At 47.8% G+C, this 15,373-nt stretch overlaps 1 protein-coding gene across 1 annotated transcript in view; it reads left to right on the top strand.

Annotated features, from left to right (window-relative positions):
* QSOX2 (quiescin sulfhydryl oxidase 2) overlaps nucleotides 1–15,373 on the top strand; it is a 188,063-nt gene that overhangs the window by 16,708 nt on the left and 155,982 nt on the right. Inside the window, exon 2 of the mRNA XM_030207617.1 lies at nucleotides 6,541–6,641. Coding sequence (XP_030063477.1) covers nucleotides 6,541–6,641 — 101 coding nt within the window. The remainder of the gene's footprint in view (nucleotides 1–6,540; nucleotides 6,642–15,373) is intronic.

The raw sequence follows: 15,373 nt of genomic DNA, 5'->3' as shown, positions 1-15,373 counted from the left end.
ATGGTGAAGTCCTTGAGATGCAGAGAAGGAAGGCTTCATTCTTTGCTCTGCTTTACTCTCCTCTTGAATGTAGTATTTGATTTTTTGGTTTGTCTGTATGTAGTTACAGACATCATACATAAGATGAGAATTTGCAAGAGGCAGTGCGTTAGATTGGAGCACTAAGCGCATAACTATTGCAACTGAAATAACATCAATATACCCAATTAGTCTTTTTGTTTTCTTGAGAGAGACCAGCCCTTACTCTAAGCCGCAAGGCTACAGCAGCCCAAAGGCCAAATAGTGCGAATGCTAAATAATGTAAAGGGCAGTTGCTCATGTTGGAATGGCCCAAAGGTGGCTAAAGGTGCAGAGAACTGTGAAGTGGAAATGCCGCCATATGCTGAATTCAGTCCTTGAATGCATTTGGGAGCTGAAGGCTGACAATGCTGCAAGGGACTGAAAAACAGGTCCCAACCATGAGTATAAGGCTCCCAACATGCATGGGATCACCGCCTTAGGGAAGCCATGCCAGGATGACCGACGTGCCCTGATGGCGGCTGCTGTAGCAGTACACCACTAGATGCTCACGTGGACATGGGCCACCAGCTGCCCCTGCATCAGATAGGAGAAAAAATGACCATGCCTCAGGAAGGAAAAAAAAGCAAGCAGTCCAAGTGGCATAGAGCCGCAGCTACCAAGACAAGGGTCCTTGCAATCCAGCACTTGGAGTAAATGCAGCAGAGGGCAGCAAACACCCCTACAAGTGCTGGCACAAGCAAAAGGCTGCCTATGCAGCCAGGAAAAGGCAGGCCAGGAAACCGCAAGGAAACACACTCCTTGGCTCGAGGTAAGAAGGAAATACGTTCTCCGCCCCCCCCCCCCCCCCCCCCCCCCCCCCCCCAGGAAAAGAGGACAGCCCACATTAGTATAGCCAAAGCCTCAAAGAGAAGTGAACTGCAGACTGAAAGCACAGCCGAGAGTGACCTGGGATCAGCAAGGTCCAGGCTTCTGTTCGGGAATTCACCATGTGAGAAACCTGAAACCACAAAGGCAGACAAAAAGCCTCCGCCAATCAAGGGAACCGGCACCATCTCCACCACAATGGCCCGGAAGCATGCAAAGAAGAAAAAAGGAGAAATAGAGCAATCCATTATTGTAGCCTGTGACCAAAATGGCTGCCACTGACTGAAGATAGGTATTTTAAAGAAGTGCACCAAATTTGCTCCTGCCCTGGTCTAGTGGTACTGTCCCTAAAACACAAGAAAATCCACATACAGACTGCTCAGATTGGAGGCGTGTACTGCCGCAGGTCACTAACCTGAACAGCACAAACCTGACAGTGGGGAAGAGTGAAAGTTCATACTCTGTTTTGCCAGCCTTACCAGCACCCATAGGCCTTATGATCAGGTGGCTAAATCCAGACAGCTGCAGGAGCACAGAGACACGCCCTCTCCTCCAGAATGTCACATTTGCTCTTTTCCAGCATTATCTCCCCCCCCCCCCCCACACACACATAGTTCTGTGAGGAGGAGAAGGGAGGAAGTGACAGGAGAGACCTGACACCACTAGGTGTACCCAAGTCGGACACCTCTACTCGCCTAGACACCCCCAAGCTCAACTGAACCAAGGAACCCGAAACAGGAGCCACAGAAGCAGGAGAAACCAGGAGCTTGTGAGAGACCGTTCATCGCCTGCTGGACATGAAGAATATTGATACCCAGATGATTGAAAACCCTGTGCTGTTCCAAACCGCTCTAAAAATAGAGCTGGACTAGTGTGGGGTTTTACCGCCCCTATGATCAGAGATAATAGCATGAAAATTTGTGTGTTCTATTATTTCTGATCTTAGGGTAAAGTGCAGGAAGCATGCTCAGGCACAATCCTCCCACATTTGTTTGACAGGTCTGGGCTGTCAAAAGCGGGTTTCAGGTCCATGAGACCACCAGACCCCCAAACAGCATGGCCCTGGTGGCCTAGTACACCCACCCTAAGCCAGCAACACTGGGGCTGGAGGTCCGGTGGGCTTTCAATCCCCCAACACCTCCCCCCCCCCCAATACAAGTTCGGGGGGGATGGAGATCTGTGAGACCTTATGTGATGTGAAGCTACTACTACTACTTAACATTTCTAGAGCGCTACTAGGGTTACGCAGCGCTGTACAATTTAACAAAGAGAGACAGTCCCTGCTCAAAGAGCTTACAATCTAATAGACAAGTGAACGGTCGGTCCGATAGGGGCAGTCAAATTGGGGCAGTCTGGATTCACTGAACGGTAAGGGTTAGGTGCCGAACGCAGCATTGAAGAGGTGGGCTTTAAGCAAAGACTTGAAGATGGGCAGGGAGGGGGCTTGGCGTAAGGGTTCAGGAAGGTTGTTCCAAGCATAGGGTGAGGCGAGGCAGAATGAGCGGAGCCTGGAGTTGGCGGTGGTGGAGAAGGGTACTGAGAGGAGGGATTTATCCTGTGAACGGAGGTTACGGGCGGGAACGTAAGGGGAGATGAGGGTAGAGAGGTAGTGAGGGGCAGCAGACTGAGTGCATTTGTAGGTAAGAAGGAGAAGCTTGAATTGAATGCGGTATCTGATCGGAAGCCAGTGAAGTGACCTGAGGAGAGGGGTGATATGAGTATATCGGTTCTGGCGGAATATGAGACGTGCAGCAGAGTTCTGAACAGACTGAAGGGGGGATAGATGGCTAAGTGGGAGGCCGGTGAGGAGTAAGTTGCAGTAGTCCAGGCGAGAGGTAATGAGAGCGTGGACGAGAGTTCGGGTGGTGTGTTCAGAGAGGAAAGGGCGAATTTTGCTGATGTTAAAGAGGAAGAAGCGACAGGTCTTGGCTATCTGCTGGATATGCGCAGAGAAGGAAAGAGAGGAGTCAAAGATGACTCCGAGGTTGCGGGCAGATGAGACGGGGAGGATGAGGGTGTTATCAACCTGAGATAGAAAGTGGAGGAAGAGGAGAAGTGGGTTTTGGTGGAAAGACGATAAGCTCGGTCTTGGACATGTTCAGTTTCAGGTGGCGGTTGGACATCCAGGCAGCAATGTCGGATAAGCAGGCCGATACCTTTGCCTGGGTCTCCGCGGTGATGTCTGGTGTGGAGAGATACAGTTGGGTGTCATCAGCATAGAGATGATACTGGAAACCATGAGATGAGATCAGGGAGCCCAGGGAAGAGGTGTAGATTGAGAAGAGAAGGGGTCCAAGGACCGATCCCTGGGGAACACCAACAGATAAGGGGATGGGGGTGGAGGAAGATCCATGAGAGTGAACTTTGAAGGTGCGGTGGGAGAGATAGGAGGAGAACCAGGAGAGGACAGAGCCCTGGAACCCAAATGAGGACAGTGTGGCAAGAAGTAAGTCATGATTGACAGTGTCAAAAGCGGCGGATAGATCCAGGAGGATGAGGATAGAGTAGTGGCCTCTGGATTTGGCAAGGAACAGGTCATTACAGACTTTAGAAAGTGCTGTTTCTGTCGAGTGAAGAGGGCGAAAACCGGATTGAAGCGGATCAAGGATGGCATGAGAGGAGAGAAAATCAAGGCAGCGGCTGTGGACTGCGCGCTCAAGTGTCTTGGAGAGGAAGGGTAGGAGGGAGATGGGGCGGTAGTTGGAGGGACAGGTAGGGTCTAGTGATGGTTTTTTGAGGAGTGGCGTGACTACAGCATGCTTGAAGGTGTCGGGGACAGTTGCAGTGGAGAGAGAGAGGTTGAGGATATGACAGATGGAGGGGGTGATAGTAGGAGAGATGGTGTTAAGTAAGTTGGTGGGGATGGGATCAGAGGAACAAGTGGCGCATTTTGAGGAGGAAAGAAGGCGGGCGGTTTCCTCCTCGGAGATATCAGGAAAGGAGGAGAAGGAGGTCTGGGTTGGTTGGTTGAGGGAGAGGGTTGAAGGGTGAAGAGGAGGAGGTGGCTTGGTAGTGAACTCAAGGTTGATCTTTTGCACCTTGTCGCGGAAGTAGTCAGCCAGTGATTGAGGAGAGAGTGACGGGGGGGTGGGAGCGGAGGGCACTTTGAGGAGGGAGTTAAGGGTGGCGAAGAGACGACGAGGGTTAGAGCTGAGAGAATTAGTCAATTGGGTGTAATAGTCCTGTTTGGCAAGGAATAGTGAGGACTGGAAGGAGGATAGCATGAATTTGTAGTGAAGGAAATCTGAATGGGTGCGAGATTTCCTCCAGAGGCGTTCAGCAGATCGGGCGCAGGAGCGAAGGTAACGGATGCAAGGGGTCAGCCAGGGCTGGGGATTAGTACGCCTTGTGGGACGGGAGGTGGATGGTGCAAGGGTGTCCAGAGCAGAGGAGAGAGTGGCATTGTAAGCGGAGACAGCCTCGTCAACAGACTCGGAGGACATGATGGAGGGGAGGAGATTAGAAATACTAGATGATAAGGTGGGAGGGTCAATAATCTGGAGATTCCTGGAAGTAGTGGTTAATGTTGGGCGGGGCTGAGGGGGAGGGTGAAGAAGTGTGAAGGTGATCAGGTGATGATCAGAGACAGGAAGAGCTGAGGTGTGGAAATTGGAGGGTGAGCCGGAAGAGGAGAGGACGAGGTCAAGGCAATGGCCATCACGGTGAGTAGGGGTGGTGGAACAAAGCTGGAGGTTGAAGGAGGATGTTAGAGTGAGGAACTGAGAAGCGTGAGAGTTGGACAGGTCATCAACGTGTATGTTGAAGTCTCCGAGAATGAGGGATGGAGATGAGGGTTCAAGAAAAACAGAAAGCCAGGCATCGAAGTCGGTGAGGAAGGAAGGGAGGGATTTATCAGGGGGGCGGTAAATGACTGCCACTCTGAGTGGCAACGGGTAGAATAGACGGATGGAGTGGACTTCAAAGGATGAGAAGCAGTGAGACTGTGGTAGGAGGAGGGGTTGGAAGCTACAGGAGGGCGAGAGTAGTAACCCGACGCCTCCTCCACGGCCAACTAGGCGGGGAGTATGGGAGAAGAGAGAGCCTCCATGGCATAGAGCCGCAACTGAGGCAGAGTCGTCAGGGGAGAGCCAGGTTTCAGTTAGGGCAAGCAGGTGAAGGGAATGAGAGATGAAGAGATCGTGGGTGAAGGGAAGTTTGTTGCAGACCGAGTGGGCATTCCACAGTGCACATGAGAAGGGGAGGGAAGAGGGGGGGGAGGAGGGGAATAGATATGAGATTGGAGACATCCCGGAAACGTTTGCATGGATAGGACGAAGACAGGTGTGGGGGACCTGGATTGGGATTGATGTCTCCTGCGGATAGCAGGAGGAGGAGCAAGAGAGTGCGGAGGAGGGTGGGGGAGGTAGGGCGACGAAGGCGACGAAGACGGGATGCGCTTAGGAGGAATGGGGATGGGTTAATGGCAGGAAGGAAGTGTTGAAGGTTGAGAGCTAGGAAGGAGGAGGGGGACAGGAGAGATGGTGAGGTGGTGAGGGACGGGGGGTGAGTAGGGTATTGCAGTAGTGATCAAGATGGGAGAGGACATGGGTGGGCAGTGAGTTCCAGTGGTAGACAGCGGTAGGGGGAGGGGAAAAAGATTAGGAAGGGACAGGGCAAGGAAGAGAATGTGTAAAGGGGCCATAAGTAGTAACTGAGGTGTTATGGGTATATATGTAGTGACTGAGGTGTTAAGCGATAGATAGAACGGCAGAGCTGGATTAGAGGCTTAAAATTGGAATGGTAGGCAGCAGGCAGGTAGGCACTGCCCAGTAAGAACAAGTCACTGGGCAGGGCTGGGTGCTGCTATTTTTGAGGCGGTGCTGCTGGAAGAGGGCCACTAGACCTCCAGGTCAAGGGGATTTGATTTGTGGCCCACTGGGGTTTGGGGAGCTGCAGACCCACCAGATCTCCAGCCTCCCCCTGAACTTGGGTTGGGGGGGACTGGAGGTCCACCAGACCTCCAACCCCTGTGGCACTGGAGGGGGGGGGGGGGGTTAGAATTCCTGCTCCTGCAGGGGGGGACAGGAATGGGTGGGCCTGCTAACATGCAAATGCATGCTGGACAGGTCTCACCATTCCTCCCCAATGGCCTGCAAACTCTAACGCCAGCTTGGAGCTGGCGTAGGGTTTGCAGCAAACAGCACACCAATGTTTGGCGCATTGCTCGCTGATCATTGAGGAGGAATAGTTTTACCATGCATTTGCATGTTACTTGTGCTAAGAGCCCTGTTTAGCATGTATTTGCATGCTAGTTACGTTCAGAGCCCGCGAGCGTGTTGTTCCATGCGCTCGGGGGCTCTGATCATGGGACAGTAGCAAATGTAGGCTCTGGTGTAGCACTAATAGCCTCTAGCGCCTGCTTCTGATCATCTGCCCATGAATGACTATACCATACTATGTGGCAGAGTTCAGTTTGGTACTATCTCCACCTGCTGATAGATGGTCATAATCTACAAGTCTCTGGATTTCTGCTGTGGCTAAAGGAAAGAATATTATCGGGTAACATGTCATTTTTTTCTCTCACCCTTGGTGCTTCATTATGAAAACTTTTTGTTGTTTAGTAGCATCTTTCAATTCTTTTCTCTCCTGTAACTTGAGTTGTCTTCTGGACCATGAATGACTATTATGTTCTGCTTTTTGTTTTTCATTTTGCAGGTTGGCAAGCCATCATTAGGATTGGAGTACTGGATTGTGCTGAAGAAGGGAATTATGAGACCTGCAGGGATTTTGGTGTTAACCTCTATCCCTCCTTCAAGGTAAATAGTCACATGTTGTGAAAAACAAAACATCTTGCTTTGAATTCTATTTCAAGGGCCTAAGGTAGAAAAATTTTTTTTAATAAAATAAAATTTTTTTAAAGCAAGGATTGAAAATTCTCAAGAATCTAAAACTTGACATCTGCCATTTACCTATCTGTGAAGAACAGCAACTATTGGCTTGGTAGGAGATGGAAGGGTGGTCCATGAAGGTGCTGCTCTATGCATTGGCTCATCCCTCTAGCACAGAGAGACTGGGGGGAGTGGAAATGAGCAAAAAAAAAAAAAGTGAATACAAAGTACAAATATGCAAAACAAAAAAGGTGGCAGCTCCCCTTACGAGCACATGCACTTAAAGCAAGACAAAATAGAATGCAAAAGCAATAAATGGGAAAAGCATAGAACAAGGCTCATATGGTTTCTTTTCTGGCATGGATTGGCATCAGTGGGGTACTTGGGAGGCTAGGTGTAGTTTTTGGAGGGTTTGTGGAGGCTGGGAGTGCTATGTTTCCCTGTAATCTAAGTTTTCTCTGTTATAGGTGCTAGAGCTTTCTTTCCAATAGAGATGTATAGTATATGTTTGGAGGCACTTTTTTTCCCCCAAAACACCTAGTCTGATCGAACCCATATTCAAATTCAGTGAGTCTGTTCACTGCGTCTTTTTTTCTATGCCAAACTTAATCCCACTCTTAAATTTTCAGAATTATTTTGCTCCTAGACAGATCCTCATTCTTGAACCATTTTCTATTACTACTACTACTAATCACATTATACGGAGGTACTTTCTCTTTCCCAAGTGGGCTAACAACCTAAAGTGTTTTTATACCTATGGTAATGGAGGGTTAAGTCACAAGGAGCTGCATTGAGAATCGAACCCAGTTTCACAGAATCTCAGCTCACTTCGCTTACCATTAGGCTACTTCTCCACTCAATATCTGTTGGGTTGAAAGAGTAAATGAAACAAATCTGAGATGCACAAGAGAAGGGAAAATAGCAAAAAGGCAACAGTTTTTAAAAATAGAGCAACTGGATCTGAAAGGTACAGTCAGTTGAGTACACAGTTTTGAAAGCTGACCTTTTAAACTGAATCATTTTTTAAATTGATTTGTGTGTGTGAGATTTGAGAAGGGTGGGGGTATATGTGTAACAGGTGAGAGCTGTGGGTGGTTTTGTATAAGAAGGAAGAGTGTTTGTATTTGAGAGTGCTTAATTTGTGCATGTGATATTTAAGAGAGTGCTTAATTTGTGTATTTAGTTTTGCATATACCATGACAGAAATGAACCTTGCTTTTAAAGTTGGAGATTCTCAGTATCTAAGATTCACTGTTATGTCTTTGTGAGTGTGTTTGTGTATGCGTATATGTAGTATTCTGTTGCTAGTCAGTTTGAGTGAGTTTTGCAGCATAGGAAAAAGACTCGTGCATGGGCATGTGGAAAGGATATCATCTTACCACTTCGATATAACTAAGGTTAGCGCATGTTTTTCCAGTGCATAATGTAAATATGTAGGGGTAGTTGTATAAAGCATGTTTTACATGTGGAGAAGGGCTGTTATAAAAGTGCTCTCACCCACATGTGCATTAAAAGCAAAGGCCCAAAAGAGAGTTCATCCTTTATGCAGCTCGTGAGTAGGTGTTCCCAGAGGGTATAGCTTGGGTGGAGTTCTATTTTACATATTTTATAAACTAGATGTATGCATGCATAGAGAACAGGCACATATTTACACCTTTTTTGCAGCAGGTTGTAAATTTTACATGAGACTTGTGCAATGGGGACAAACTTAGGGGCCCTTTTACTAAAGCTTAGTAGCGCTAAGTCCTGCGTGTCCTGTTTTATATCTATGAGCCACGTGGCACTTAGCGCATGTTAAGCTTTAGTAATAGGGCCTCTTAAAGATCTTAGGTGGGTCTTGTATTAAGGCGTGCTGGCGTTTTTAGCGCACATTAAAAGTAGTCGCGCTAAACGCTAAAGATGTCTTTAGCGTTTAGCGCGTGCCTATTTTTAACGCGCGCTAAAAACGCCAGCGCGTCTAAGTAAAATGCCCCCTAAATGTATGTATGTTTGTTCTGTGGATTTATAGACTGCTTACATCCTAAGCAGGTTCCAAACAAAACATACAAATAAATGAAAAGCGAAGAGTGAGGGGGAGATATGAGGCATTGAAATATCTCCATGATGTAAATGCACAGGAGAGGGGTCTCTTTCAATTGAAAGGAAGTGTTGGTCACAGGATGAGAGAGGATAGACTCGGGCGTATTCAAAGGAAATGTTTCTTTTATATAAATGGTGGTGGATGTGGTGAAGATGAGGACAGTATCTGAAAGCATCTCAAGAAAGCATGAGACAAGCTCAGAGGATCTCTGAAGGAGAGAGAGGGATTGTAAAGCTTAGGAGTTAGTGCAGATGAGTCTTTATTAAATGGAAACATAGAAAATGATGGCATGTCACATAGAGGGGTATTTTCGAAAGGTACAAGTATGAATTAGGACGCCTTCGTGAACTTGGCCAAAATCAGGTAGGTATCGAAAAATAGTATGGATGTCCTTAGACATTACATTATCGCAATGCGACATGCCCAAAATATAGCAAAAAAGGACGCCCATCTTCCAGAATCACCAAAGGACGCCCCCAACATTCACTCTTGCCAACATTTGTCATATAATCCTTCGGCAGCTTTACGAGAAAGACGTCCTTATTACTATGGATTTTTCTGATGTATCTGGTTGTCCGCAAGTACAGTGCATACTCTATCCTCTGCCTTAGACACTCTTGCACATTTGATGACCCGCCCTGTAAGGCGTACAAAACCCCAACCTTGGCTGACTTCTAATATCCGCTACCTACGTTCCTGTACCCGCTCCGCCGAACTCCTCTGGCGGAAATCTCGGGCCCTTGCTGATTTCTTACACTTTAAGTTCATGCTGGCCTCCTTCCAATCTGCTCTTTTACGTGCCAAACAGGATTATTATATCCAACTGACCAACTCTCTTGGCTCTAATCCTCGACTTCTCTTCACCACATTGAACTCTCTCCTCAAGGTGCCCCCTCCTCCAACTCCCCCCTCATTATCTCCTCAGACCCTTGCTGAATTCTTTCACAACAAGGTTCAAAAGATAAACCTTGCTTTCTCTACCTCACCAGCTCTCCCTCCACTAGTCCGTTCCCCTCTCTCTCCTTCCCCTCATTCCCTTTCCTCCTTTCCTGAAGTTACTATTGAGGAAACTACACTTCTCCTTTCTTCCTCAAAATGTACCACCTGTTCCTCTGATCCCATTCCCACCCACCTTCTTAATGCCATCTCTCCTACTCTTATTCCTTTTATCTGTCACATTCTCAACCTCTCACTTTCTACTGCGACTGTCCCTGCTGCCTTTAAACATGCTGTGGTCACACCTCTCCTTAAGAAGCCTTCACTTGACCCTACTTGTCCCTCTAATTACCGACCCATCTCCCTCCTTCCTTTTCTCTCCAAATTACTTGAGCGTGCTGTTCACCGCCGCTGCCTTGATTTTTCTCTCCTCACATGCTATTCTTGACCCACTACAATCTGGTTTTTGCCCTCTCCACTCAACCGAAACTGCGCTTACTAAAGTCTCCAATGACCTATTACTGGCTAAATCCAGAGGTCAATATTCCATCCTCATTCTTCTTGATCTTTCCGCTGCTTTTGACACTGTCGATCACAGCATACTTCTCGATACCCTGTCCTCACTTGGATTCCAGGACTCTGTCCTTTCCTGGTTCTCTTCCTACCTCTCCCTCCGCACCTTTAGTGTTCACTCTGGTGGATCCTCTTCTACCTCTATCCCTCTGCCTGTCGGCATACCTCAGGGTTCTGTTCTTGGTCCCCTCCTCTTTTCTATCTACACTTCTTCCCTTGGTTCATTAATCTCATCCCATGGCTTTTCCTACCACCTCTATGCTGATGACTCCCAAATCTACCTTTCTACCCCTGATATCTCACCTTGCATCCAAACCAAAGTTTCAGTGTGCTTGTCTGACATTGCTGCCTGGATGTCTCAACGCCACCTGAAATTAAATATGACCAAAACCGAGCTTCTCATTTTCCCCCCCAAACCCACCTCCCCGCTCCCCCCGTTTTCTATTTCTGTTGATGGCTCTCTCATTCTCCCTGTCTCCTCAGCTCGAAACCTTGGGGTCATCTTTGACTCTTCTCTCTCCTTCTCTGCTCATATCCAGCAGACCGCCAAGACCTGTCGTTTCTTTCTTTACAACATCCGTAAAATCCGCCCCTTTCTTTCCGAGCACTCTACCAAAACCCTCATCCACACCCTTGTCACCTCTCGTTTAGACTACTGCAATCTGCTTCTTGCTGGCCTCCCACTTAGTCACCTCTCCCCTCTCCAGTCGGTTCAAAACTCTGCTGCCCGTCTCATCTTCCGCCAGGGTCGCTTTACTCATACTACCCCTCTCCTCAAGACCCTTCACTGGCTCCCTATCCGTTTTCGCATCCTGTTCAAACTTCTTCTACTAACCTATAAATGTATTCACTCTGCTGCTCCCCAGTATCTCTCCACACTCGTCCTTCCCTACACCCCTTCCCGTGCACTCTGCTCCATGGATAAATCCTTCTTATCTGTTCCCTTCTCCACTACTGCCAACTCCAGACTTCGCGCCTTCTGTCTCGCTGCACCCTACGCCTGGAATAAACTTCCTGAGCCCCTACGTCTTGCCCCATCCTTGGCCACCTTTAAATCTAGACTGAAAGCCCACCTCTTTAACATTGCTTTTGACTCATAACCACTTGTAACCACTCGCCTCCACCTACCCTCCTCTCTTCCTTCCCGATCACATTAATTGATTTGATTTGCTTACTTTATTTATTTTTTGTCTATTAGATTGTAAGCTCTTTGAGCAGGGACTGTCTTTCTTCTATGTTTGTGCAGCGCTGCGTATGCCTTGTAGCGCTATAGAAATGCTAAATAGTAGTAGTAGTAGTAGTGCATGTAGTTGCAGACATCCAGGTACGGGAAATATAAAGAGTATTAATGTGCAAAATACAATAACAAAGACATGTTTCTTGCAGCACTGCTGAAGGACGTACATCTTACTAGGCCCGCCTAGGGGCGTCCTTCGGCTGACCTAGTTCTGACCCGTCCATATATGGGATGGTCGTCCATATATGTAACTGTGCATGTAAGGACGTCCATCATGCATGGGCATCCATTTTTCCAACGGTTATTCACTGAGAAACATGGCTCTGAGGCGTGAGCCAAATTTCATTTGTGCCTAGTGCACCTTTGCGTGAAGCACCGGCGCATTCTTTTTAGGCACCACCACCTGCCCCCCAGGACTGTCTCGATTCATGCCTGGTGTCAAATAAGAGACAAATTGGAAAGGTAAGTGTTTGCTTCCCCCCCCCCCTCCTCCTGGGCTATCAGGGCCCCCTCCTTTAGCTACACATATAAGAGCTCCCTCAGCAATGTAAGCACTAACTGTAGTCTGCATTCAAGGGTAATCGGTGATATGTCCACATGCACATTCATTAATCTATGTACTACAAAGAAAAACCATTCCCACATCCCTACAATACTGCACACAAACGGTACTCTCTGTCCTCATGTCCACCTCAATGACATCACCTGTACCAATGTAATGTCCCCCCTCCCCCATCAGTGTTGTGTGCCTCTCCTATTTGATTTCCAAATGAATTTGTGTGCTGAAGGGAAGAAGGTCCATCCCCTGGTATACAAACTTATATCTTGCAGAAGATTTGGCATTCGGAGGGACCTCAATTCCCTCCAGCGGAGGTTCCGCCAAATCAAGCGGGAGGAGTAGCCTAGTGGTTAGTGCAGCGGACTCTGATCCTGGGGAACTGGGTTCGATTCCCACTGCAGCTCCTTGTGACTCTGGGCAAGTCACTTAACCGTCCATTACCCCAGGTACAAATAAGGACCTGTATATACTATGTAAACCGCTTTGAATGTAGTTACAAAAACCACAGAAAGGCGGTATATCAAGTCCCATTCCCTTTCCCTTCCCCCATATGATAAGGGCAGTGAGACGGCACCTCAGGGCTCGACGTAAGTATTATAAACAGGGCACCTGTACTCAGTTGTAAATGTATTTAATAATGCAAATGTTGTGTACAATATCAGTTTCCATGTGGCTAATAGGCAACTAGTAAGTCATAGCACCTCTGTCCCAGATCAAGGCCTGAGGTTGCAGCTACCCTCCCATGAGTGTGGCTGCAACTTCCAACTAACCTCTGCGATGAATGAGATGACATGCCTCACTTCTGTATCCCCCTTTCTGGGGTGGATACAGTTTCATGGTATTCCTGCCTGAGGTCCTACTTTTAGTGGATGTCATTGCCTCATATTAAAGTTATGTGCTTGCCCCCCCCCCCTAAAAAACAAAACAAAAGAACCCCCCCCCAAAAAAAAAAAACAAACAAAAAAACTGGTCAGCCAATCATAGTCGCAAATCATAATGCAAATATGCTGCTGACCAATGACTGTGGTCTGCCAACATATCCTGTGTACTCTGTGCTTCCAGGGTTCCCTGTCATGTCATCTCATGCACCTCGCACGCCCAGGGCTCAACACACCATTACCCATCCCCCTCCTCAGGCCAGCCAGCTCCTGCACTATGCAAGCCATGTTGGATGTGCTGATGATCTCAAAGACAATCCTTTTACGTACACAAGGCGGTGGCACAGGAGGAGGAGGCAGAGGCGGACCAATAGGCAGATATGCCTCCTCTGGAGGAGGAGCAGCACCCACCACCCCCACCAACATCACGAGCTCCACCAACACCACCAGCTCTGGACAACAGTGCTGCAGTACTGCAACTCCTGCAGCAACTGGTTGTTGTAGGAGGTGGCAGCACTGCGGCACTCTGTCGAGGACCGCCAGCAGACTTGTAGTTGGCTCATGCTGCTGGTGATAGAGCTGCTGCAATGGCAATGGGAGGGACAGGAGAGTGGAGAATGATGGGGGTGGGGAATTGTAAATAGTTTGTTTTTGTATATAGTTTAAATACAATTTTACACTTTTGGCACTGACCAGGGTCTATGTGTGTACTTTGTGCACTGCATATGTGGTATTATCAAATGCTGGGGTTGATGTGAGAGGAGTCAGCAATCTGGGTTGCATGACAGGTGAACTGTGACAGAGAAACTTTGGTACATATGTGTGATAAGTGGGCTATACAGAAGGCCACCTGTTCCTTCCAAACTGCATGGCTGTATGGTAAGGGGGGAGGCTGGGTGGGCATTTCTGTTGAGGAACAGAAATGCCCATCCAGCCTCTCCCTCCCTTACCATAGAGCCCCACAGCACAGAGTTGTGTAAATAATAGATATGTTGTCTACCACTAGTGATCTGCCAAGTAGCGCATAGACGATGTTTGCTGTCTGATCACCAGACACCCTTACCCACAACTAAACCACATTGGTGAGGGCCAGGAATGAGCTACAAACAGCTGGGTCATCTTTTCACATTGAATGTATCAGCAATGGTATATAGTGCTGAGGAGAAAAGGGAAAACAACGGTAAAAGCATTAGATGGATGTTTACTTCATCACAATTGCAATATAATACATCAGGTACAGAAGGGCACAGGCTAGAGCAATTATATAGGCACCGAGCTATAGCCACCTGCAGGTAATTTAGAACAGGAACTGTAACCAGAACCCCTCTCCCTCACCATGACTTAAGGGCTCAAGGCCGTGGTAGGCACGCACTTGTGGCCACCTTGGAAATAGTTTGCAGGATAGAATTTAGAAATGTTGTTGTTCCATAACTGTGGAGGATTGTAGGACTGTGTTGAATAATGTGGAAAAGACATTCAGTGCATATATGCTTCCCACCCCCCCAGCAACCTTGAGAATGGGTGGGCACTTCATAAAAGGGGGCTGGGGTTCACCACATAAAGAAGGATCGAACCTAGTGGGGAGACACATGAGGTGCAAAGCGGGAGAAAAACTATCAGCTGTGGATACCCGTGAACCTGGTTAAAATAGAGGTAAGATTTGAATGCAGAGAACAAACAGAGAATGGGGAGCCCTTGACCATGAGGGATGGCACACATCCATTCTCAGGGCCTCTTCCCCTCCCCCACCCCACAGGCAGCCACAACTGAGTGTGTCCAATAGAGAACAAGACATCTGTACAATGAATTGGGTAGAAACAATCATGGCTCTCAGAGTGCAGTGTATTAAGTCCACTGCTGTCTCTTGCAATCCTCTTGACCAGCTGTCCTGCAAGATGCAAGAAGTGTTTGTTTAGCACCTACATAGCAGAAAGGGAAGAGGTGTGAGCTTACCTTGAACTTGTGGTGCAAGAATCTGTTGGCTCCAAGGGACCAGAGGCTGCCTGCTTCAACAAAGGAGAGAGAGAATGGGGGGCAGTGAGGGAGCATATCGCACACAGCAAGCAGCTCCTGGAGGGTAGAGAATGGAGAGTATATGCTAAGCTACCAACTAGCCTTAAATCTTTAGGAAAGGATAGGTACAAAGCCCACACACCAGTTATCTTTCAAGAATTGGCAAATAAGTCCCCCCTCCCCCAAATACAAACAGGTGTACAAAAAGTGGCAAAAACAAGGTTTACTATAACTGAAAGTAAAACGCTTTGAAATACCACTCCATAATCTAAAGAAAAACCTCTAAAGTGCAATCACAGAGAAAGCCGTTTCAAAGAGGCGCCAATAAAGGAAATGCAAGCTTCCAAACGACAATAGCAGCTGGGGAAGTTTATCATTATCAGC

The sequence above is a fragment of the Microcaecilia unicolor genome, chromosome 6 (genome assembly GCF_901765095.1).
Source record: "Microcaecilia unicolor chromosome 6, aMicUni1.1, whole genome shotgun sequence".
Taxonomy (NCBI): Eukaryota; Metazoa; Chordata; class Amphibia; order Gymnophiona; family Siphonopidae; genus Microcaecilia; species Microcaecilia unicolor.
This window is presented reverse-complemented; position numbering and strand designations above follow the sequence as displayed.